The sequence below is a fragment of the Saccoglossus kowalevskii genome, chromosome 8 (genome assembly GCF_978046115.1).
Source record: "Saccoglossus kowalevskii chromosome 8, keSacKowa6.1, whole genome shotgun sequence".
Classification (NCBI taxonomy): Eukaryota; Metazoa; Hemichordata; class Enteropneusta; family Harrimaniidae; genus Saccoglossus; species Saccoglossus kowalevskii.
In genome coordinates this window covers 20,342,570-20,366,002 of record NC_140648.1, presented here as the reverse complement: position 1 = coordinate 20,366,002, position 23,433 = coordinate 20,342,570, and the positions used below count along the sequence as shown (strand labels likewise).

Genomic DNA, 23,433 nt, shown 5'->3' with positions numbered 1-23,433 from the left:
TAGGCATAGTTCTCGTATGGCAAGTTACATCTATACATGTTACTCAATAGCATGCAGGGAGGGCGTTCAGTTTTTTTGGCAACTGAAAAACTTTAACAAGTGATGGCTTTAGATGTTGTGTTCAAAAGTGTGCACACCTATAGGGATACTTGAATGCAGATTGAGAAGTTAAAAAATGTTCAGGTCACGTGACTGGTCGTAACATATAACGCTTAGTATGGGGTTTGTTTGCAAGATTAGACAGCTATGTTTTGTCCCAGCGGCCCTTCTGACCAGGTTCATGTAGCAGTCAGCGCGGGGTAAGACGATCGTCCATAACCGTAAAGTTTTTCTGTGCTGTGTACTTATTACAACAGAGCCGGTAAAATGGTTCGATATCGTATTTCTAATACGAACTACGTCACGTTTAACATGGAACAGCCACACAATGCGCAGATAAATTGCGCATTAAAGCAACAAAATGTGTACCACAGATAACATAGATTTTACTTCACTAAAAAAATTCAGTGAAAACAAAAGTATAGTTAGAAATAAAAGTATTGAAGATATAAGTGTAGAACTCCATAGTAGGATAAGTTTACGTAGCGAGAGATTGACATAAATGTGTTTATATATAAATGATTGCACTCGGTAGAGATAGCAGAAAAGATCCTATTTAGATCGTCGTCCAATAGGTGATTATATTACATACAGTGACGCTAAGCGATATGCTAAGAAGACGATTAACGATTAAAATGTATCCGGCGATGGAAACAATTCGTACACTTTTCAAAACCATTTTCGGTTGCAGACTTGTAAAATGGCAGTCAAATAAACAGCGCCACCAACGTCGCAACAGTACCGATAAAAAAAGCAAATATACATAGGTGATACAACACTGTGATCAAACCGGAGATATCTGATCTGTTTGTTCGGGGACTGCGTCCTCCGTCTCAGAAATGGCCGGTGGTGCAACTGTGTATTCCGTCCCGATAGTGGTAAAACGTTTGACGTCACAACAGCGCCACACCGCGGCAATCAGAAATGACAGTACGGCCGTCGAGAGGAACAGAATACCGCAGACGAGCATAGCAACGTTATCTCGTAGAACGAGTAACGCTATACCCACAATTGCTACAGAGAACGCTACAAGAAACATGGCCAACTGGCGAATCTCGTTATTCTGCGTAAAGTCAGGAATCCTACTATGAGTGTTCACCGTCGTGACTGTGTCATCACGGTTGGGGTCGCCCGCTGGCTCATCCTCCCGCAGACGCGTGATTTCCCCCGGTGTTTGCTCCTCGCGCGTCTCCTGTTTATCATTGTTCGTTGATTGTGTTGTTCTTTGGTCGCTTTGATCGCAGTGGTTTTCATCTTTCTTATTCCTTGCCATCGTTCTGTCTCCATGGCAACATCAATCAACAGCGTCTAGATTGCATAACTACTGTTCACTAGTATCCATGACAACACTCAAATAAACACGATGATAAAGATAAGCCTAGCTCATAGTACAATCTGATTTAACGCAAACTATGTCTTTTTTCAGATACGTTCAGATTCACTATTTTGAGGAGTCTGAAACAGAATTGAAAAAAAAAATTAAAATGCATTAGAGATATATCTATATACTGTACACATTGTAATAAGTTTCCGTTTAGTTCGTAACCAGTCACATTGTAATCTCTGAAATCGTCCTCCAAACATATATCCATCATACCACAACAAGGAAGGTAAATGTTCGATAGGAAACATCGCCGCGACTTCCGCAAAGAGTTACATTCATTTGGTTTGCACACACGAAACGGGTAGTGCGCGTCATGAACCGGCTACGAACGGGCCTGCAAGTTGCTGATGTAATCAGACAGAATATCGTGCGTACCAGAAACCCGTAAATGGTATATTTCCTGTAATTGGTTCGCGTAATCGTGTTTTGTGATAAATAATCTTTCCGTTTCCATGACATTGTCAAATTTTTGGGAGGTAATGAGAACGTTGTTTCTTCATACGGTTTCTCCGATATCAAGTAGCGCGAATTACGTGTACTGTATCTAGTGGACTTCTTTTGCATGTTAAGTGCATTACGCAATAGTTACACATTCAATGGTGATTGGGTGAATAATTCAGCTAGCGTAGACTGAACAACAATTTGATGTGGGTGTATTCGCGAAATGTGTTCATTCAGTAATGTTTAACGAATTTTCTCGAATATTGTGAGTAGATCTGTTTTACCTTTACCCTGAATGCCAACATTAACTCGTGAGAACTTTCACAAAATCAATACACATAACCTTTTTTTTCTTTATCTTCGTAGTAACAATGTTGACCAAGATCTGTTATTATGTCCATTTGCTCCAGTATTAATAAATAAATTACAGACAAATTAGCAACAACCAACTAATGAGGGGAACGGCGTTCAAAAAGTCAATTTCAATATATATGTTCGTTGATGGTTATTTGCTAGAAGATCGAAAACGCGCATGCGTGGTGGGAATTTGTATGCTGGTTTCCACTAATAGTTATGCAAATTAATGTATAAGATATGTCCTTAATAATACCACGTTGAACGATACATATATAAGTTAGTCCAAATGTACCAAAATAATATTACAGTAGCATATGGGGTTGTTTTATAGATTATTTAGAACTTAGCTTGAAAGGTGACTACAAAGACAACATATAATTTCTGGCTCATTTATAGGGTCGTCACCTGCGCACGCGCGGGAATTGAGTCCCAAGCGACGATAACAACACATGCTAAAAACGCAAAGGCTCATGGGTAGACGTTTGTTTTTAAACACTGAAACGCTATGCCCATCTAACGCATGCGCAGGTGACGACTCCCCCGCTTTAACAAACTTGAAATAATGTTGCCAGCTGGTAGAAACTACCCCATACAATTATAACAGTTGTATTAGTATGATGAGTGATCGAATTGGACACATATATCGTGTACGGCTGTGCCACAACACAGAGAAAATAGAAACTGTGTCGAATTTAATAAGGTTATATTTTGAATTAAAACGCGACGCGCCATGTTGGATACAGAGTGCAAAACGTGAAAGAAACATTGCTTTCATCATGAAATTTAAACGCAGTACACACTAAAGTCATCTTTTCAAATGTGTTGTTTAAATTTACGCGATTAGTCACAGCGGGTCGCTGTCCATTAGTATGTGATGAACAGCAATGTCGACGAAGACACAAATGTGTTCAAATCATTGCTACACTATCTAGATACTGATCTATCGATTGATCATCCTTTTTGGAAAGTAGTGGTAGTCTCTGGGGCCGATTTAAATACGCTCCTCCCCTGAGAAACTGTTTACAATCAAAACTCCGCTGACGGTGGAACGTTTGACACAGTGCATCGTATGTGTAACCCTGTACACCGTACACCTGACACCGTACATCGAACATAAATCAATTACATAAATAGCAAGAGGCTGCGTACATGAACACAAAGCTGGATCCTGGCAGCGGATATTGCATTCTGGCCACATACGGACACATGTATGGATATAAGCAATATAATACTAAGCCGCCTAACGCAATATTGTTTTTATTTGTTTATTTCACCAAATAATACAAATGCGAATATCATGAACAAGAGTGACGATTTTATGGTATCGTAGCGCAATGGATTGTAATAAAGACGGTATTCGTGTGCGTATCAAAAGAACTACTGACACTTAGCGGCAATCGTGACGTGAATTCACAGAGGAAATTAAACTATTGTTAAATTATTCATAATCATTTATATTAATAAAAATAATATTCTGAAAAAAAGGCTAACTATATAGTTTTATAAAATACGGACCAAACTAGCTAAAAATATTTATAATATAATAAGAAAAAGCATGTGAACGTGTTTCAATTTATGTAACCGTCATTTTCATTATATGCAGACAGGGTAGCCTCGTTCTATACTGCAAAATTCTGATTAGGTTGTGTGGTAAAATTATATTAACATGGCAAATGCACATGTGCCTTACACCAAAAACAATTGTTTTAACATGCGCAATGGCATTTTACTTGGTGATTTTATATAGCTTTAGAGTTCATGCATTGGGAAGGTGACATTATTTGTTTAAACTCGAAACCGGGTCGTACGTTGCATAACCACGACGACCATTTAACCGTTACGGTACTATGGTGCCAACAAAACAAAAGTGTTTTATTGTATAACAACGATATTAATATAATAACACTATTGTTGTAAGCTCTCCCGTAAGGTGTTAATTTCTCAGTAATTTGTCTTTCAATTAATCGCTAGTTTTTATTGCTCTGCTTCTGTGAGCGAATATTACATTTTTATCATTACAAAAACATAATAGTCATTGTATTTTTCTGTCAAACTACTACTAACTATTTAGTCACATTTACTCATGTGTACCTCCAAAAAAACTTCAGACCGAATACACCTCAAACGTGGATTGTATATATATTTAAATAGTATGCCAATTAGTTGTTTGTAGTTCAGTCGTTGTATTGCTGGAGTCGAAGAGAAATTGTATGCTTTGTATATACACTGTAATAGTTTTTTGACGCTTCGGTGTTTATCAGCCTCCGAAGAGCTATTCAACTTTTGAGGTACAGGTTTATGGAGAAATCATAACTTGGTGTGTTTAATGCCCTGGTACCTGATTTATCGAGTCTCCGGAAATATTTTGCCATTGAAATTGACATCGATAACCGTTCTTTAAATGAAAGCCATTATGATTAATTAGTCTTCCGTTCAACATATTAATTCGATACCGAATGTTGGTATCATGTATATTTCGTTCTGTAGTTTATAGTGAACTAATGGTATTATAATCGTTATTTCTGCAGAACACAATATTTCTGTCGCGCCAAAACGTGTCAATTATTCCTCAGCTCCTGAGAGCGAGGTTATTTGTAGATATGTTGGCGATCGCCACTGTGTCTGCGGAAGTACTATGGGAGATTGCATGATGGGAGTGAAAATTCTTTTGATCTGTGAAATAATTTTAGAAAAGTGACAACTAAAGTGACTGTGAAATAAATGTTGGTTTTAAATAAAATTAAATTTGGATGTAATAATTAAAGGAAATTGAGCTGGTTTGAAAGGGCAGTAAATTTAGCTAGAATGCAAGGTCAGAATCCGGGGTCAAAATACGTCACAATACATCCATCAAGGCGGTTGCAAAGTGTCAACAACTATGGATGAGATAAAAGACTTCGCTTGCAGTTTGCGTGAATGGCCATGGAGAAAAATTCATGCAAACTCTGTGCTTCAGTAACAGTATTTGCTACTTTTTTGTGCAATGCTGCCAAAAGACGTGTCCTTCTAGTAAACAAAACAACCATGGGACGTTTATCTTGAGAAATTGAGAAGACGAAAATCCCTTGGAACAGTCGTTGTGAAACAATGGACATGCTTCGCCAGGGTATCAAGGTTATTTTGATTATTTGAAGATGGAAACTGCTGCTTTATGGAAGAGCAAAGTTCAATGTCATTGGCACAGTAATGACGTTTTTAGAGGGGTGACTCGCTAGAAGTATTCGCCGTGACTCCAGACTTTTCATTTGAGTTTATACAACACTTACTTGTTACTATCAAGAAGGTTTAATATCTTGTTTGTATTTGCACAATGTAAATGAGGGGTTTATTGTCAAAATATATACAGTTGATTGTATGCCTATTGAAACCATACAAACTTCGACCAATGCACAGTTGTTTCATGTGTTAAAAAACGTTCCGATATTCTCATGGAATTGTTAAATCTTGGTATCATTCCCAACTGTCACCAAACTGTACGTTTTGACGACTTGTATGCACTTCTGGGACTTGTAATAATTTTATGGAAACTGTACAGCAAATCACATATTTTCCTTATTAATTGTTCATAGTTTTTCTAAATTTCAGTTTTTATTGTTCATAATTATTTACAGTAATAACATATTTTTCCGATTGTGTGCATGACAGCTTTGCCCACACACAATAAGACATGCTGATATGTACGGATATGTGCGAGTATGTTTCATGGATTAATAGGTCACTCCTTTACTTCAATTCCAGCTACATTATACATCTCGGGAAATATCACTCACTGTTTATCATCCATATTTTGATATCCTACAATGTGTCGATTGCGTATCTGGAAACTACTGTTTCGCAAAATTGTACCAGCCTTGCTTCTATCAGTCATAAGCTTTCCGAAAATATCTAGTTTTGTGAACAAGGGAGGTCATCTTGGTTTCCTAATTAACTAATTAAAATACCTGTCAAGTAAACTGTATCTCTACCTTAAGTCAACTCCCATATTGTCCTTCACAGTGAAGGTTAATGCAGCTATATTGTAAATTACACAGAGGTAACATTACAATACATTTCCCTTCACATTCCCCTGTATTACATAACAATCTTTGAGCTGAGGCAGTTATGGTTCTACAACCATCACCAGTTCTCTTGTAATTGATTATTTTTGTATTAGTGAACAGTATGTGGACTCTTTTAATTCACTGTTCATCAGTATTTCAGGGGAAACTGTCTAGACACTTTAAATAATTTTTGAACCATATGTCACCGACCAATATTTTGATTTCGCGAACTTTATTCAATACGCATGCGCATTTAAGTTGGTTATTAGTATTTAGTCAACTTACTTTAGTTTGACGGCGCGCGACCAAAACAACATTTTTTGTTTATAATAAGTCATAATACTATGCATGTATCACCATGCATTATCTAACACAATTATTAAACATACTTCAATGGACCCAAATTGTCTCACATTCTTAATATCCGCTGTGCTGTTTGAGAGCGTTGTTTACGCGCCTGTCCGCTATGCGATCCTGAAGCCGGTACATACAACTGCTACACAATCCTTACGGGGGGGGGGCTGAAGTACATGGTTATTACAATGTCTCGGGATTTGCCCGAGAAAAAGACCTGATTTAATTTCCCGTTGTATGCAGGAGCGTACAAAACTGCATTGTCCCCCGGTCACGATGCCGTTTCCGTTTACATCCCGTGACCGCCCGGTGGGGGTTATTATGACAACGGTCTTCTGCACGTACATTATTAGACGACTGGACGCTCTGACAAAGTAAACGGTGCCAATTTGGTTACTAACAAGGCACAATCCGTCTGTCCTTTGTTTTATTCGCCATTTTCATTGCGGACATGTTCTATATTTATAAGCCGGTATCACGACGCAATGATGTAAATTAGACAAATCAACGTACGGTAGACCGGAAGCTATAAACAAAAATCAAGCCCATACACGAAATACACCTACCCACGTGTTCGTAAAACACGTTACCTAATCTATGCCATAACTCAGACAACTATTAGTTGTCCGAGGTCATAACAAGAACAATCGGAGGCAATTGCTGACGTCGTTTTAAAATTACAATGTACCTGCTTGGATTGGATTGGGTAGCCATTGTGGTTCAAAATTGACGTAATAATATAGAAGCCAGCATTTTTGTTTTGAGATACTTTGTTCTAAAAAAAAGGGAAATACCTACATGCAAACGCATTATATGTGAGTGTATATACATGTAAATAAATATAAATAAACAAATACTATAACGGAGGTTTAAAGTGTCACATGGAAATTAATGGTTTCTGAATCAAGTAAATCTCCTGGGCATTCATGCATTACATGGACCATTATTCTTACTATCAGTGCTCTAGTAAACTACGGCAATTGGTTGATGTAAAATTACGGTCACGCGCTCTCACGTGACTATATGTTAGTGTTCAATAATACCTGCCGATACATTGCTGGTATATGGGTCTCACTTACGTCTCATATTGGATATACGACTGAAATGTCGTTACTGCGGCAACATAGCGATTGAGATTTGAATCTACCGCTATCCGAAAAACCATCAGTGTTAGTTAGTTAGCGATTTAATTTTTCTTTTTTTTTTTCAAAAAAGAAACTTGATTTCGCGGCTCACTGAGATGGAATACTCGTAGCGATGATTATTTCGTCGTAGTATACGTGGTTGGAATTTACAATTTATTGTACGCGACACTGTTATCAAAACATATCACGATACAACGACATATCGCACATATTTATTGTTATGCACGGGTATATAAATTGATCCGTCTCGATTTGGTCGCGGTGACCCTTAGTTTTTTTTTTGTTAATTAATGCGGTGAAAGACACGACAGCCGCCTGATTTACAGCCATATAAACCAATTACATATCATAAAGAATGTACAGTGTACGATATACTTACGCGAGTGCGTTTGCACCAAATGCCGCCTGCCGTATAGCTGAAAATTTGTATTTTATATTTTATGAAAAGCGCCAAAAATAGTACATAGATATATAAAAATGTGTGCTTACTACAGTCAATCAAATTCCTGTCGCCGTCGATAAGCGCTAAATAGTGTTTGGCATAAATACTACAACGTGATTCACGTTATGAAAGCTGTACCACAGCTGATCGTGAAAGCCGTACACCGACATAACAGCAGCAGACGACGTAGTGAGGCACATATGTGGGTGTTTTTTCTTGTTTGTTTTTTTCCTCACACTATGTGGACTCCGACATTGCATGTAAAGGTCCGTTATACTGAGACATGCATGAGCTGTGAGCTCGAAATAGAATTGTACTCCACACAAACACACACACACGCAGGGATGCAAATCGATTGAATCGTCTATGTTAATATTCGTCGAGCCGAAAAGGTATTTCTTTGTCCAATTCACAGCCAGGTCTTGAATAATCCTCGCTCACACGTTTCGTAATTTAATTTAATCCGCCACGACGCCGATTTTTTTGTTTTTGTTTGTACACCAGTTCATATTGGAAGTCGTACCCACGGTATGCCACCTCATACAAAGACGATAAATTATAATTATATTGTTACACTTGGGTTAAGGAAGATCATCATCCATACACCATTTACATCGTCTCCGGAAATACTACTGAATATTTACAAGAGAGAAAGTAAATCACGCAATAAGATGAAATACTCACGTACATCAAGTTCAAATCCACAAACAGCTGATACAATGTAATGCATTTCTCCTGCTCATTGTTAATGATCGATGCTCTCCAGTCCTATCTCACTTTCTCATTGAGCTTTACTCGTATATCGCTTTCTCTCGTCACCCTTGCTTTGTGACGTCACGGCACAGTAATATTTGCATACGCGAGGACAAAGATCACAAGCTGTCCATTTGAGGGCGCTCTTCGCCGTGGCTTTGTTGAGCCCCGTGTTGAGCTTTTACCCTTTGTGCCAAGTTGCGGTTTGTCGGGTTTGAGGTTACGAATTTCGAAACACAAGCATCGTTCTAACAAACTTGTGTTAATTATGTGACTAAATTATGCGTTTTTTTCCAATTATCCTCAACATTTCAATAAAATTATGTTTCATCTCATAATATAGAAGGACACTTTCTTTGTCACACGTAAAAGTTAGAATTTCGGGACAATGGGTCATTATTAAACACTCTCGACTTACTTTGATAGTAAATAACTATTTACATTCAAATAGGCTAACAGCTGCTACTGATATTTTTAAAGTTCATTGGTCCGGAATCAAACAAAAACATGCAATTCGATCTGGTATGCAAATATCAAAGCAAAACAAATTATGACACAAAATGCCAAAAAATTCTTTTTTTAATGATTAAAGAATATATTCTTTAAATATGAATATAACAGGAATTTAATTTCAATGTTTTCGGTACTTTTAAATTTTCATTGGATTTTTCTGTGAAACATTAAGCTCTATAGTTAGAATTCACATTGAGTTAATTTAGCAAATTCTTCTTATTAGCAAAAATGGTGTAATTAAAACCCAGTGAATACAGTACATTGACTCAATAATAAGCAGAAAACAAGTAAACGATTTGAATTATATTTTATCAACATTTATTTTTAAATAATACACATCTGTGTTATACAAATAAAGTTTATATACATTTACACAAACTTTTTGAAACAGGTGTCCTATAAAGGACAATACACTGAATTTACTGAAAAAAAGACAACACAATGTAAAGTGTTTGTATTACTTGTTGATCTAATACAGGAAGAAGTATTTTACAACCAGTGAGTGAAAACAAAGAGAGATGTTAATGTGATGGTTTATAACAATGACACTGATTGAAAGAAACTATGTGTCTCTATTGTTCTCCTTTATTGAGATGTGGGTGGGTATAGGAGCAGATGGTACAACTTAGGAACCAATATTGCCCAAGGACGTACTTTATTTTGCATTTCCATTGAAGATTTAACTGTGTTAGACCATACCAGTGGGTAATAAAAACAGAAATATTTGAATAAAATATTCGACTCAAAATAATAAAATAAGTTTATTGTATCTTCAAGGGGGGAAGGGGCGGGGGGGTAGACAAACAAATATTTATTCAGTGTGTAAAACCTCTAGTATGATATTAGCTTGGTTAGAAACACATCTCAACTAGAAGCAAGCATTTAATGTATTCCCGAATCATTACAATGTAAAATACAACCTATTTTGACCATGGACACACCACTAAACCATTTCCATAATTACCTGTGCTATTATTAGATCAAATATTGTACTTCTATTTTTAGTAGGATACAACCAGTCATATTCTGATATTAAAGTAGATGAAATGACTAATAACAGCTGTGCTATTAATCAGATTATTTACTTTAATATAATTTATTTCCAAATTTTACTTCATACATACAGACACAACACATTAAGTATGTAATAAATAATAGTTGGGACAAAAAATTATTTTGATTCTCGCCCTGGAAAATGATGTTTTAATTTTTTTATTTTACTAAAATTATTCTTCAAGATTCAATTTTATTCAACATTTTTTTTAATTAATGCTTTAAAATACTGTAGAATACTTTATTTTCGCTTGGAATTAATCGCTATTTTCGCTGAAGGAATGATTCAGTGAAAATAAAATCCAGCGAATATACCTTTTTTTCTATATTTTACATTAAATTTGTCAAAAATCAGTTAAAATTAATTCCATACAAGGCATCAGAAATGTCTTTTCAGCGAAAATTAATTCCAGCTAAAATAAAGTATTTTACAGTACATGTATTAAAGCTAAATTGAAATTGACAAAACACCCTCTGAAATAGAAAACAAACATTTCCCTATTCTTTTGCACATGGCAAAGTTCACTGATACGCCAAATTGCAATAAATGTGAGGTTTAGGTTATAAACTGACGAGTGACACAACAAGAAGCAAAACCTGTTTTTGCCCTTAATCTGTACACGTGTAGATTTTGTATCACATCACCGAGTGTCACTTCAAGATGGCCGCCTGATATTTGTTATTCACCAGCCCTCGTATATATCCATTTACACCTTATACTTGTTTGGTATTTACATTCAACGCTATAATTCCCTGAAAGGTTGAAGACTACTCATAATTTTGAAGTTCAGGGCGCATGCGCATAAATTACATGACAACGTTTACTCGGTTACAAGAATAAAGTTCGTATAGCTCCGTGGTTACATGAAACAGTATTCTGTTGTGATGCGTTTTGAGAAAACTGTCCAAATATTATTTAAAAATTGTATTTTTTGAACAGTTCCATATCACATAATGTTAAAGCAACATTGCATTTTCTGTCGCTCTTTAAAACCCAGATATTGGAAATAAATTCAGAAAGACAAAAAGTACCAGCCTATAATTTGATATCTCCACATTAGGAACTAATTGTAAAAAGGTTCAAATACTGACCACAATTTTTTTTTGAAAAAACAGGCTGTATGAAATTTATTGAAAGACGAATAATTTCAGAGTATTTTCTTTATGAGTAGGCTTCAACCTGAAACTCTGTTGTAAAAAATGCGACAGTTGTTGCGATGCATCGTCAATATGACAAGAATATACATTGTATGTTCGATACATGAAATCTGACGACATGCACGATGACCGTTGCCCTTTATATGTTACAAAAGTACATCTTCTTAAAGGGCGGCAGTCGTCGTGCTGCGTCCTGTTCAATATGGGACTCATAGCGATGTATACAATGCGTGTAAAATACATTGTTTATTTACATGAAATCCGACAACCACTGCGCTTTGGATGTTGTGTGACTTTTTTAAAGGAAAAACAAAATTTCATATTTTGCACACTGTAATAATTAACCACTATAATTTTGCCGAAGACAAATATTCACGAATTCCTTGCAACATTTTGTTGAAGTAACGTTAATACGGAGAGTAACAGCAACTTTCACAAAATTTTGTGAATGAATGATAAATTACAGACATGTATATGTACATTGTCACTAGAGGGCGCACTACTTACTGAATCATTCATACAAAGACACTACAGACAGAGTAATCACACTATGGCTTACAGTATATGCATTCAGTTGATCTAGGAAAAGATTGTGGAAACACTGTTTACTGTTTTAAACAAGATCAATTTGTATGATACATACTTGAATGGATAGATGGATGGGTGGGTGTGAGTCAATCTTACAAAACTGATTTAACTACTAGTTCTTGCAGGACTGTCTCTGAATACTAATCACATAGTGTAGTACATTATCTTGACATTAATTGTCAGCATACAGATATTGCCTATCTGCCAAGTCTGCTACTTTTAAAGTAAATTTACATATTTTAGAAATAACCCCCTGATTTAATTCACTGATAATTACTCTTGCTCCAGAAATTCAGTGTCAATATCGGCTATCTGATTGCTATGTTCAAAGTTTGATCATGAATATTCATATTGCAATTTAATATGTAAATTTAATGAGAGAAAAGTGAACAAGTCCTGTATTAGTTACATATTATGTATTGCCAAAGATTTATAATACGAGTGTATATAAAGTGGGTGATATGTGATGCAGATTACATGCCAATTAAAGAAGTCACGCAAACTGTGATTTGATCACAAAATTGCAAGAAAAACCTATATTTCACATATTGAGTCTGTGAAAGAACTTGTCTGTCTTCATCTCTGACCTTTTTTGATAGTGTCAGTGTTTATTTGCAAAGTGTGTGATAAATTTTCCATGCATCCTGTGATGTTATCAAACTATATGTTCAAATTACATGCCAAATTGGGATTGTTTACATATGCTCGCAAAGCACAAGAGTTTGCTCATCACACGTCACCATACAGTGTTATATCCTTATCATATAAATCCTTGGTACAACACATAATTACAATTATCCAATGAAAACAAAATGTATACCCGGTACATGTGTGCATATTGTAAAATACTTTATTTTAGCTGGAATTAATTTTTGCTGAAATGACATTATTTATATGAAATTTATGTTCACTGATTTTTGATGAGTTGAATGTACCCGGTAAAATATAGGTAAAAAGGGTATACTCGCTGGATTTTTTTTCACTGAATCATTCCTTCAGTGAGAATAGTGAAAATGATTTCAAAGCGAATATAAAGTATTTTACAGTATTGTAAACAGCGACAGGCTGACAATGGCTGCAGTATATCTAGAAAATTGTATGAGCAATCACGTACTACGTTAAAAGACCTATATTGGTCAGTATGAACATGTGTTCCTTATGTGTATAGCAGAGGATAGCACTATTCAGATATTTCAGGCTACCACCCTTTGTGTTTGATCAACTGTAGTCCATTTCAGGTTATCAACTGATATCCACATGCTTGCAAAACCAATCTCAATTAATGTATTCACTATTCTTTGAATGAAGTCAGCATAGATCTCAGGATAAGAAAACATGCACTGTATTTCTATGAAATGATGAATCTGTGATCCAGAATGTGTTGAAAGATAATAAGGTCAGGGTTCTAGTTTGGCCTGGGTAAGACCCCCCCCCCCTCTCCGCACTAATCTAATTACTGTAAAATACTTTATTTTAGCTGCGATTAATTTTCGCTGCTGAAAAGACATTTTGTATGGGATTTATTTTCACTGATTGTTGATAAGTTGTATGTAAAATATAGGAAAAAAGGTATATTCGCTGGATTTTATTTTCACTGAATCATTACTTCAACGGAAATAGCGAAAATAAATTCCAAGCAAAAATAAAGTATTTTACAGTATATTTCTAGTCATTTTTTTCACTGAAAATGATGCAGATTTTTAGCAATAGAGGGCACCCTAAACTTCTATTATTAAAATGAAATGAAAATAAAACAGGGTACCGGGTAGTTGCGTAATTTTTTTCACAGAATTCAAATGAATGTTGCATAAAGACCATTGGTGAAATCCAATTCCAGGACCAATTTATAATATAAATCATTATATTCCTGTGTCACTGTTTTGTGAATAAATAAATGTAATTTTAATAAAACTCTGTACTGTATTTGTCCGAAACACCGCCCTCAGTAAAGTTTTGAAGGTTGGGTCGTATTTTTGAGTTTGATAACTAATCACAATGCTGGGTGCATGGTGCCAGCCAAACAAATTTTGAATAGCTTCGGATAGCAAACAGACCACAATATGGAAGTGATATATAAGTGCTGCCGTATCATTGTCAAATGGAGTTTACCCATTCACACAAGTCAAAATTTCACCATCATATTCTTAAATAGTCTAAAATGACTCGTAAATTAGAAAACCGATACTTACAGCAGATTTCTGAAACTTTGATCTGAAGTAAATGAATGAGACTCATTAAATAACTGACATCATTTTTTTTTAAATCAAAAATAACCAACCTGCTGAAAGATACATGGGCGTGGTTTTGGATGGGTGGTGTATCGGACAAATACAATAATGCTACCATTGATTAAAGAAGAATACATTATTTTACTTTGATTACCGATATATCTTGTTCATTTGGAATGCCAGTACATTGGATATCAACACTTTGTTGCACGTCATGATGAAACTTAGACCGTATTAGGTCAGTTTTGTTGCTGCTTCCATACTCAGTTTCCATAGTTACATCTAAATCTTCCAGTACATCATTGTTCAGGTTCTCAACCGTAATCAAAACCTCACTTATACGGTTTGGTGAATGATTTAAGGTCTCTGTGATATCAGTTGAGTGGTCATCATTCAGTTGTCTGAAAAACAAAAAAGATAGAAAAAATGTATACTGTAAAATACTTTATTCTTGCTTGAAATATTCGCTATTTTTGCTAAAAGGAAAGATTCATTGAAAATAAAATCCAGCGAGTATATTTTTTTCCCCAAATTTTACATTCAACTTGTCAAAAACCAGGAAAATAAATCCCATACAACACACAAAAAGTATTTTCAGTGAAAATTAATTTCAGCTAAAATCAAGTATTTCACAGTACAAAAAATGTATCCATTCATCCCTTGGATTATGGGACACAACAATGTTTTTTGTTTCTACTGTAATTTTAATAATGGAGTATGCAGTACGATTTACCGGTATACCAAAGAAAGCCATTAACTTAGATTATAATCATAATATAATAAATATATAAAGTAATATAGAGATCATCATCTGTGTAATGTGTAAGTCAAAAACGTAAAAGAAACATACTCATCAGCCAACATTTTTTACTTGCATGTTTCGCTTTTGATTTTTCCAGACCTGAATTTGAAAGCCTTGAATCTTTACTTTATCTTTTATATTCATATTTCGCTGACACTTCATTAATTAATAACGAAAAAAATGTAAACATGAATGTCCAAAATGTTCCTCAACTGTGAAAGAATTAAATGGAAAGAAAGATGACACTTTATGTCTCAAGTGAGTTTTGCCATTTGTGATGAATGTCATTTTGGGATATCCATAGATGTGGTTTACGTTAAATTAAAAAAAAAAAAAAATGATGATCACTTAGAAACTCAAAATGGTTGTAGAAAATTGACTAATCACAGCAACAGTGACTGTAGACAGACATCACTAGTGCAGATTAATACAATTTTGAAATGATCTGGGTGTCATATGATAAGAACCAGTTTTGCCATAGAGGGCGGTACAAAAAAGCATCCCAATGATGAATCACAACCTGTCATTTGTAAAAGTACATGTAAATCCACAATTATAAATATTTACACAAATTAATTAACACTTTGTAAATTGCAGTGGATGTGAGACACCATCCACTGACCAGATATACAATATAAAATGATGAGATTTTGAATAGGCAAAAAATAAACTACCCAAATTACCCAGCACTTTTTTCTCATATTCTTCAATAATTCTGGAAAAGAATGCTATTTTTAGAGCCAACGTACAAAATTTGAGTCAAGTTTCAGTTTTTACCCAGAAAATTTGGCTATTTCTTTCTCAATCTTCCGAAGGAAAGTGCAGACTATAAACGAGACTATTTTGTGAATTTGTTATGAAAAGAGGGAACTGGTGAGGTTAAGTTAGATTTGTTTGTATGCTTGGAAAAAGAACCTCCAGCACTCTCAGAATGAAATGTGTGAAAAGGTCAGCGCAGGATATCTACTTTTTATATTTTTACATATTTCATGTTTAACCTGGATCTAGGAGTGATGTTTCACATAAGTGCAAAGTGTAATTAATAGCATCCATGGGTAATCAGAAATCCAAAATGAGCATAACATGAAAATCAAGAATGTAAAAAATGTGAAAAACAAAACATGAATTCAAAATGTGGAATGTTTCAGCAAAAAAACAAAAACAATATTTGTCAATTTGTATACCTACTTTAACAACTTTTCTTTCTCTGGTTGTACACACACTCCTGTAATTTCCGGTGTTTCCACGTTAACGCCTGCATCACCACTTCCTCGATTTGTTTTATCCAATTCGTTCAACATCCGCGGCCTTAGGCAGAATTTAGCAACACATACTGATATCGCAATAAGAACCACCAAACCACCAATCAGCAGAGGTATAGTCAATGCCAAATCATGCTTCGTTCCCATGGTTACAAATGCAACTAACAAAAGTGGGGCAGTGAATATCATCATAAACATGAGGCCCATGACTTTGTCGTTCATATTGTACAATTTACTCAGGTTTTTTCTTCTGAATTCATCTTCATTCATGGTTGATGTTTCTTCCGAGGACTGTTTTTTTTTCTTCGCCATACTCAACAAGGAACGTAGATTTCAGCTCACCATGATACTAAAGACATAACAAATTTGGTTTTGTAAATTATTTTATATTATAATTTTTTTCCTTCATCAACAAATTTCTGCAATAGATTATTTTAAGGTATTCATCAAAACAAAGTTTTATGGAGGTGACGTGTAAAGTACTAGTACTCAAATGATAATAGACCATTTTCAGTGCCTTGTGAGATTTCATTTGATTCAATTGACAAATGAGCATCTAACAGTTTGTATTCTACATTCATTTGTTTAGCAATAATAATGATGTGATTTTTGGCCAAGTTATTCACACTTTAACAGGATTTCAACTAAATTTGTAGATAGATCAACTTTAAAACATTTCTCAGCTCAGGAACATATCAACGTCCATAATGGAGAAATTCAACGGCAAACAACCATACTCGCTATGTGCTGTCAGTATTGACAGAAAAATGTCTTTGTTAGATAATTCCAAATGTACTGAACTATCTCCAAACCAAATTCCCCAATTTCATTAGTTTGCAAACTAATTTTTGTGGTAAACTTACGGTAATTTACAGAGTGACTTCATTTAGTAGAATTATGACAGTCCATACAACTTATTGAACATGTAACATGAAATGGCAACATATACATTTTCTGAAAGCTGCAGTGATGCAGAATGGGACTGTGTGCATTACTGAGTCATTGTTTAGCCAATAGCAAGATTAAATTACCGAACAAAGTGCAAACAATTTTGAAAAAAAACAAAAACTTATTTTCAGTCGTATATTTTGGAAGGAATTGAACAGACAAATAGTGTCTCAGCTTTGTCACTCAGCCGATCATAAATCATAGCCTAGTAAAGTGAACGTGTTTATTATTTTGTCATCTTACCTCAAAGACAAATATTGCGAAATATATACCCTATATAGTAGCTCTTCAACTGACCTTTTAATACAAATCAGATAGCATCACTAAACACCCTGCACTAACACAGACTGAACAAATTCTGTTGGGATGTTTCATAAGATAAAGTAATCCTTTGATACATGAAATCTGTTCAGTTATATTATCCTGAACCCGCCTGAAAATATTATACATTGACTTAGATACATATTCAGTCGCCACAACCCCGCAAATGGTTTTCTTCTCCTCTCAATGATGAAAAATTATGTGGTTTTAATTTTTTTAGTCAGAAGAATTCACTTATACCACAACAGAAACAAGCAGCCTATCGGCTGAGATAGCTCCGCTGTTAGCGATGCACATTTCAATTAAAGAACTGAAGACATCATTAGAAAATGAACAATATGTATAGTATCAAAGCAATCGGACAGTTTTTAACAAGAAGTCGAAAATATCACTTTCTACCAAAAATGACAAAAATATTCACCAAAATTAGAGAATTGAAGATATCATCACGAAATGTACAAATCTGAGAAAGGTCTACATGTAGTATCTATATATGTAATATCAAAGCAATTGAACTTTTGGTTTTTAACAAGAAGTCGAAAATATCACTTTTTACCAAAAATTACAAAAATATTCACCAAAATTAGAGAATTGAAGATACAATGTATCATCACAAAATGAACAAATCTGAGAGAGGTCCACATGTAGTACCTATATATGTAATATCAAAGCAATCGGACTTGCAGTTTTTAACAAGAAGTCAAAAATATCACTTTTTACCAAAAATGACAAAAATATTCACCAAAATTAGAGAATTGAAGATATCATCACGAAATGAATAAATCTGAGAAAGGTCTACATGTAGTATCTATATATGTAATATCAAAGCAATTGAACTATTGGTTTTTAACAAGAAGTCGAAAATATCACTTTTTACAAAAAATGACAAAAATATTCACCAAAATTAGAGAATTGAAGATATCATCACAAAATGAACAAATCTGAGAGAGGTCCACATGTAGTACCTATATATGTAGTATCAAAGCAATTGGACTTGCGGTTTTTAACAAGAAGTCGAAAATATCACTTTTTACCAAAAATGACAAAAATATTCACCAAAATTAGAGAATTGAAGATATCATCACGAAATGAACAAATCTGAGAAAGGTCTACATGTAGTATCTATATATGTAATATCAAAGCAATTGAACTATTGGTTTTTAACAAGAAGTCGCAAATATCACTTTTTACCAAAAATGACAAAAATATTCACCAAAATTAGAGAATTGAAGATATCAACATGAAATGAACAAAACTAAGAGAGGTCTACCCAAGGTACATATACACAAAGTATCAAAGCATTCAGGCTTGTAGTTTTCAAGAAGAAGTCGAAAAAGTAAAACATTGACACGGACGACGACGGACGACGACGACGACGACGACGATGACGGACAATCACTCATATGATAAGCTCCGCTCGAAAAAGTCGACACCGGGGCTAAAAATATACATGTATTCTAAAAGCATTTATTTTCAATAATGTTTCAAATATATTCACTGAGTTCATGAATTTGCCACTGAAACAATGAGTCCTATTATTTATTTTTTTACAGGTTTTAGTGGATTTAATTTAGTGGACTTTACTATTCAGCGAAAATATGGAAATTAAACATTTATCGAACAATGCTTTTGAATTACATGCATAATAGTTGATTTGGATCAACGAAAACATTCTCACAAACAGAAAACAAATATTTCTATGGTATGTAGCACATAACCATATATTATTGAAAAAAAAAATGTTGTGAAGTGAAAACTGACGCATGTGATTACGATGAGCAAAACCTTTTGAGGGGGGTACCAGTGAATATTTTTGTGACTCACTAATTGTAATTTAACATGATTGATTTTTATAGCAGAGTTCACCCATCAGGGAAAATAGCCAAATTTAAACCTTGTGATTAAACAATGCATTTACTGTACATGTGCTATTTGAATAAATTAAGAACTGTGTATAATTCTGTCTCTTTCCCATTATTTTTGGTGTCAGTTTATTTTTGAATTAAAAAATAATTATATAAGTATATGTACGACCTTTGACCCATTATGTACACTGCTTTCACATGACTATGATAATATCACACATAAAAACCACATCAATGAGTCAAAGTGATATTTTCTCAAAACTATAGTTATTGATATTCCATCCGTGTGAAAAAAATCATAGATTTTAAATTAAATACATTTAATTAATACATATAAAGGGCAGTGGTCATCACGCTGCGTCTTTCGATACCCATAAAGCAATGTATTTTTTACAAAGCATGCTAAAATATTTTTTTTTTAAACTAAAATCGAACAAGCGCTGTACATCAGTCACCACGCTTCAAATGCTCAAGAAGAAACATGTGATGTATTGAAATTTAATTTCAGCTAGAACAACGAAGAAAGACAGAGTGAGGGCAAGTAGAGTTCAAAGTCAAGATCAATCACGAGTTTAACCTCCATCTTCAAACACAGTCAGCGCGTATGTGTCAACACTGGACAATACACCCGAGATAGACCCATTTAAATTGATAAAATCCACGAATATAAGTGATGTTGAAGAGACAGTGACAGTTAGAGTGGGTGTGAGCTGTGTGACCTGCGTGCTTCGGAGTACATGTAGTACTAGCCCTGAGTACAGTCCTGTAGGTTGGCCTCCTTCCGCTGATTATTCGGTCCCCACATGTATGAGGTTTGTGGGGACCGAGATTAGCGGAAAGAGGCCAACCTACAGGACTGTACTCAGGGCTACAGTCCCTCGGGACTGTGTCAGGGCTAATGTAGTACAGCCTACAGGACCGGACTGTAGTAAAATTACCTGAAATACGGCTTGTCATGAATGCTCGGGTACAATCACAAAGGCTCGTCAACACTCCTGGTTCGTGTTTTTAGCAATAACTGGCAATTATTTCACAATCGCTCTATGCTTGGACCGGTGCTCTACGACATATGAAATGCAAGACAGACCTGAGTATATATCAACTGACCGGACAGAAATGATTTATTAACTCTGTTTAGCGCCCTCAACGATATTGAGTTAAAATCCAATATTCCGACCCCAAAGCTGTTTTGTCCCAATCTGTTTCTTCTCAATGCTGTTTCGTACCAACGCTTTTTCGTCATAGCGTTGTTTCGTCCCATCGCTGATTTGATAGAATATGCCAGATATTAAATGCAGTATGATGTGTTATTTACTGATGGGTGAATCGTTTTTAAAGAAGAGAATAAACACAGCAGAACTATGGAATCATTAATTAATTGATAAATTTGAAAACTGATTTCAAAATACTGTATTCAATAATAATAACAATAATAATAATAATAATAACTTAATTACACTACTAAAAACCTTCAGAGGGTTTTTGTATGGTAAGGAACATAAATACAAAGAAATAAAAACATACAATACATAAGAGATAAAAATAAAATGTTAGTAAAAGAAAAAAAGAAAAAATTAATTACTTTCTGTGGTTTTAAAAATTGTGCTATTTAAGTATTTGGCTAAGGCTATATTATTCTCTATAATCTTTTTAAATATGAAATTCACATCCATTGTGTAAATATTTATTGCACACTCATCAAACAGTTTTTTTCTTTGTTCTATATAGCCAGTACAAAATAGCAGGAAATGTTTTTCATCTCCTAATGCTTTAGTGTTACATTTATTACAGTGTCTATTTTCTAATTCTATTTTGGGCTTTGTTCTTCTACCTAATTCTATTTCTAAGTTGTGGTCACTCAGACGGAATTTTGAAAGCATTTTCCTGAGGCAGAAATTTGAAATGTTTTGCAAATAATTTTCCATATTATAACTTACTTAGAATATAAGTAGTTTGTATGTTCTCAGTTTTGTTACCCTATTTTCATTGGTTTCACTGAAATTTAGTTCTTCTCTCCATCTTTGAATATATATCTCAGATAGTCTGAGTTTTACTTTTTTTAGTATTTGATTCCAATTTTCCATATTGGGATCATTTTTTATTTTAATTAGATCATGTCCCAGTGTAGCATTAATATTCCTTACCCAGTTTGAATTAATTTCTATCATTTCATCCAGGGCTAATTTTAAAATGTGATTATCAGGCAGACTATATAGTCTATGCCAGTATTTAATTTGAGCCAAATTAATTTTTAATTTTACTGGTAACCTACCAAGTTTTGCTTTCAAACCACTAATTGGCGTCATTTTACTCACTCCTAGGATAAACCTGTAAAAATGACTGCAAACTTGCTCTAAACTGTTACTGTCAGTTGTGATTTCATTGGCCCAGATTTCTGCACCATACATGAGTATAGATGAAATTAATTGGTCGAAAATTTTCAAACTAAGTGCTGGTGAGATTATTTTGTGGTTTAAGACTGTTTGTCTGATGCTGAAACGAGCCTTCATTGATTTATTTTTTAACATAGATAAGTTTGTTTTAAATTTCCCATTTGGAGTAAATATTGCCCCTAAATTAATGATTAATTCAGTTTGATCATGGACGTACTACCATAGACATGGACGTACTACCATAGACATGGACGTACTAGAGAGTACGTCCATGCATAAACGTACTGCCATTTCAACTTGTCTTGGCAAATTATTTACAAGCATTCTAAACATTAGATTAACCACATTCCTAGAGAGAAAAAACATACTTTCAAACAAGCAATTCGGATTCCGAAAAGATCGACGCACAACAGATAATATATTCATTCTTAAGACAATAATTAACAAATATCTTCTTTATCATAGCAGCACTTTCAATAACAAAGAAAATAATAAAATACAAAAGAATCATAGTAAAAATACAAATAAAATATAAGCATGCTTTATTGACTTTAAAGGGGCCATTGACAGTGCCTGGTATCAGGGATTGTATATTAAATTGTTAAAGCTTGGAATATCGGGCAAAATCTATAAAATTATCAAAAATATGTATAGTAATGTAAAATATAAAGTTAAGAGCGAAGAAGGATTAACTGAACACTTCACTTCAAGGGTGGGAGTAAAACAGGGCTGTAACCTATTCAATATTTTCATAAACGATCTACCCAAACTACAAAATACACCTATTAAACAACATTCATATCAACTTCAAGGGAAAAGTGAATTACATAACGACAATCGTTCAAAACAAATGAAAAAATAAATTAAGAACATACAGAGAATTAAAAATCAATTTTGCTTTTGAAACCTACCTTGTTACCCTGCAAAAAAGTGCAAGAAGTCACAATGCACTCGTCAGCGCTCTCGGTGTTGATAAACACGCGTCACCAGTTTGACGACAGTTTCCTCTGGATACAATATTACCCTCTACGCCTTTAACAAGTTTCTAATTATTGTTTCAAAACAAAACTGCATTCTTCTCAACTTCCGGACTGAATATACAAATGACCGTGATCGTCGCGCCGTGTCCTGTTCGATTATCACCGTATTTAAAGGCAGTCGCCGCTGAGCATATGCGACATTTGTGTTTATAAACATTGATTTTCCCACAATCCAATGCGCTCTTCTAATGGAAATCACAAGTATAAGTTCTGACCTAGGCGCGACTTGCACTAATTACCGCCGGTG

General features: G+C 34.5%; 2 protein-coding genes across 3 annotated transcripts; both read right to left on the bottom strand.

Annotated features, from left to right (window-relative positions):
* Positions 1-465: 465 nt before the first annotated feature.
* On the bottom strand, positions 466-9,085 carry LOC144360976 (uncharacterized). 2 transcript variants are annotated; one of them, XM_085502949.1, is made up of 2 exons: positions 8,947-9,085; positions 466-1,554 (listed from the first exon to the last, which is right to left on the bottom strand). In XM_085502949.1, exon 2 carries the CDS (start codon positions 1,370-1,372, stop codon positions 884-886), a length of 489 nt encoding a protein of 162 aa, XP_085359075.1. In that variant the 5' UTR covers positions 1,373-1,554; positions 8,947-9,085; the 3' UTR covers positions 466-883. The 2 variants fall into 2 exon arrangements, with proteins under 2 accessions (XP_085359075.1, XP_085359074.1); XM_085502948.1 differs by having other exon boundaries at positions 8,951-9,085.
* Positions 9,086-14,691: 5,606 nt separating this feature from the next.
* On the bottom strand, positions 14,692-20,898 carry LOC102802325 (uncharacterized). Its single transcript, XM_006823397.3, has 3 exons — positions 20,692-20,898; positions 16,546-16,968; positions 14,692-14,956 (listed from the first exon to the last, which is right to left on the bottom strand). The coding sequence occupies exons 2-3, from the start codon at positions 16,929-16,931 to the stop codon at positions 14,692-14,694; spliced, it is 651 nt and encodes a 216-aa protein (XP_006823460.2). The 5' UTR covers positions 16,932-16,968; positions 20,692-20,898.
* Between the last annotated feature and the right edge of the window lie 2,535 nt (positions 20,899-23,433).

What these genes read in the sequence shown, in the direction of transcription:
- LOC102802325 (XM_006823397.3), bottom strand. Translation starts at nt 16,931, where the DNA reads ATGGCGAAGAAAAAAAAACAGTCCTCGGAAGAAACATCAACCATGAAT. An exon ending in GAGAAAGAAAAGTTGTTAAA is followed by an intron (nt 14,957 to 16,545) that starts GTAGGTATACAA and finishes TTTGTTTTTCAG; the next exon opens with ACAACTGAATGATGACCACT.
- LOC144360976 (XM_085502949.1), bottom strand. Translation starts at nt 1,372, where the DNA reads ATGGCAAGGAATAAGAAAGATGAAAACCACTGCGATCAAAGCGACCAA.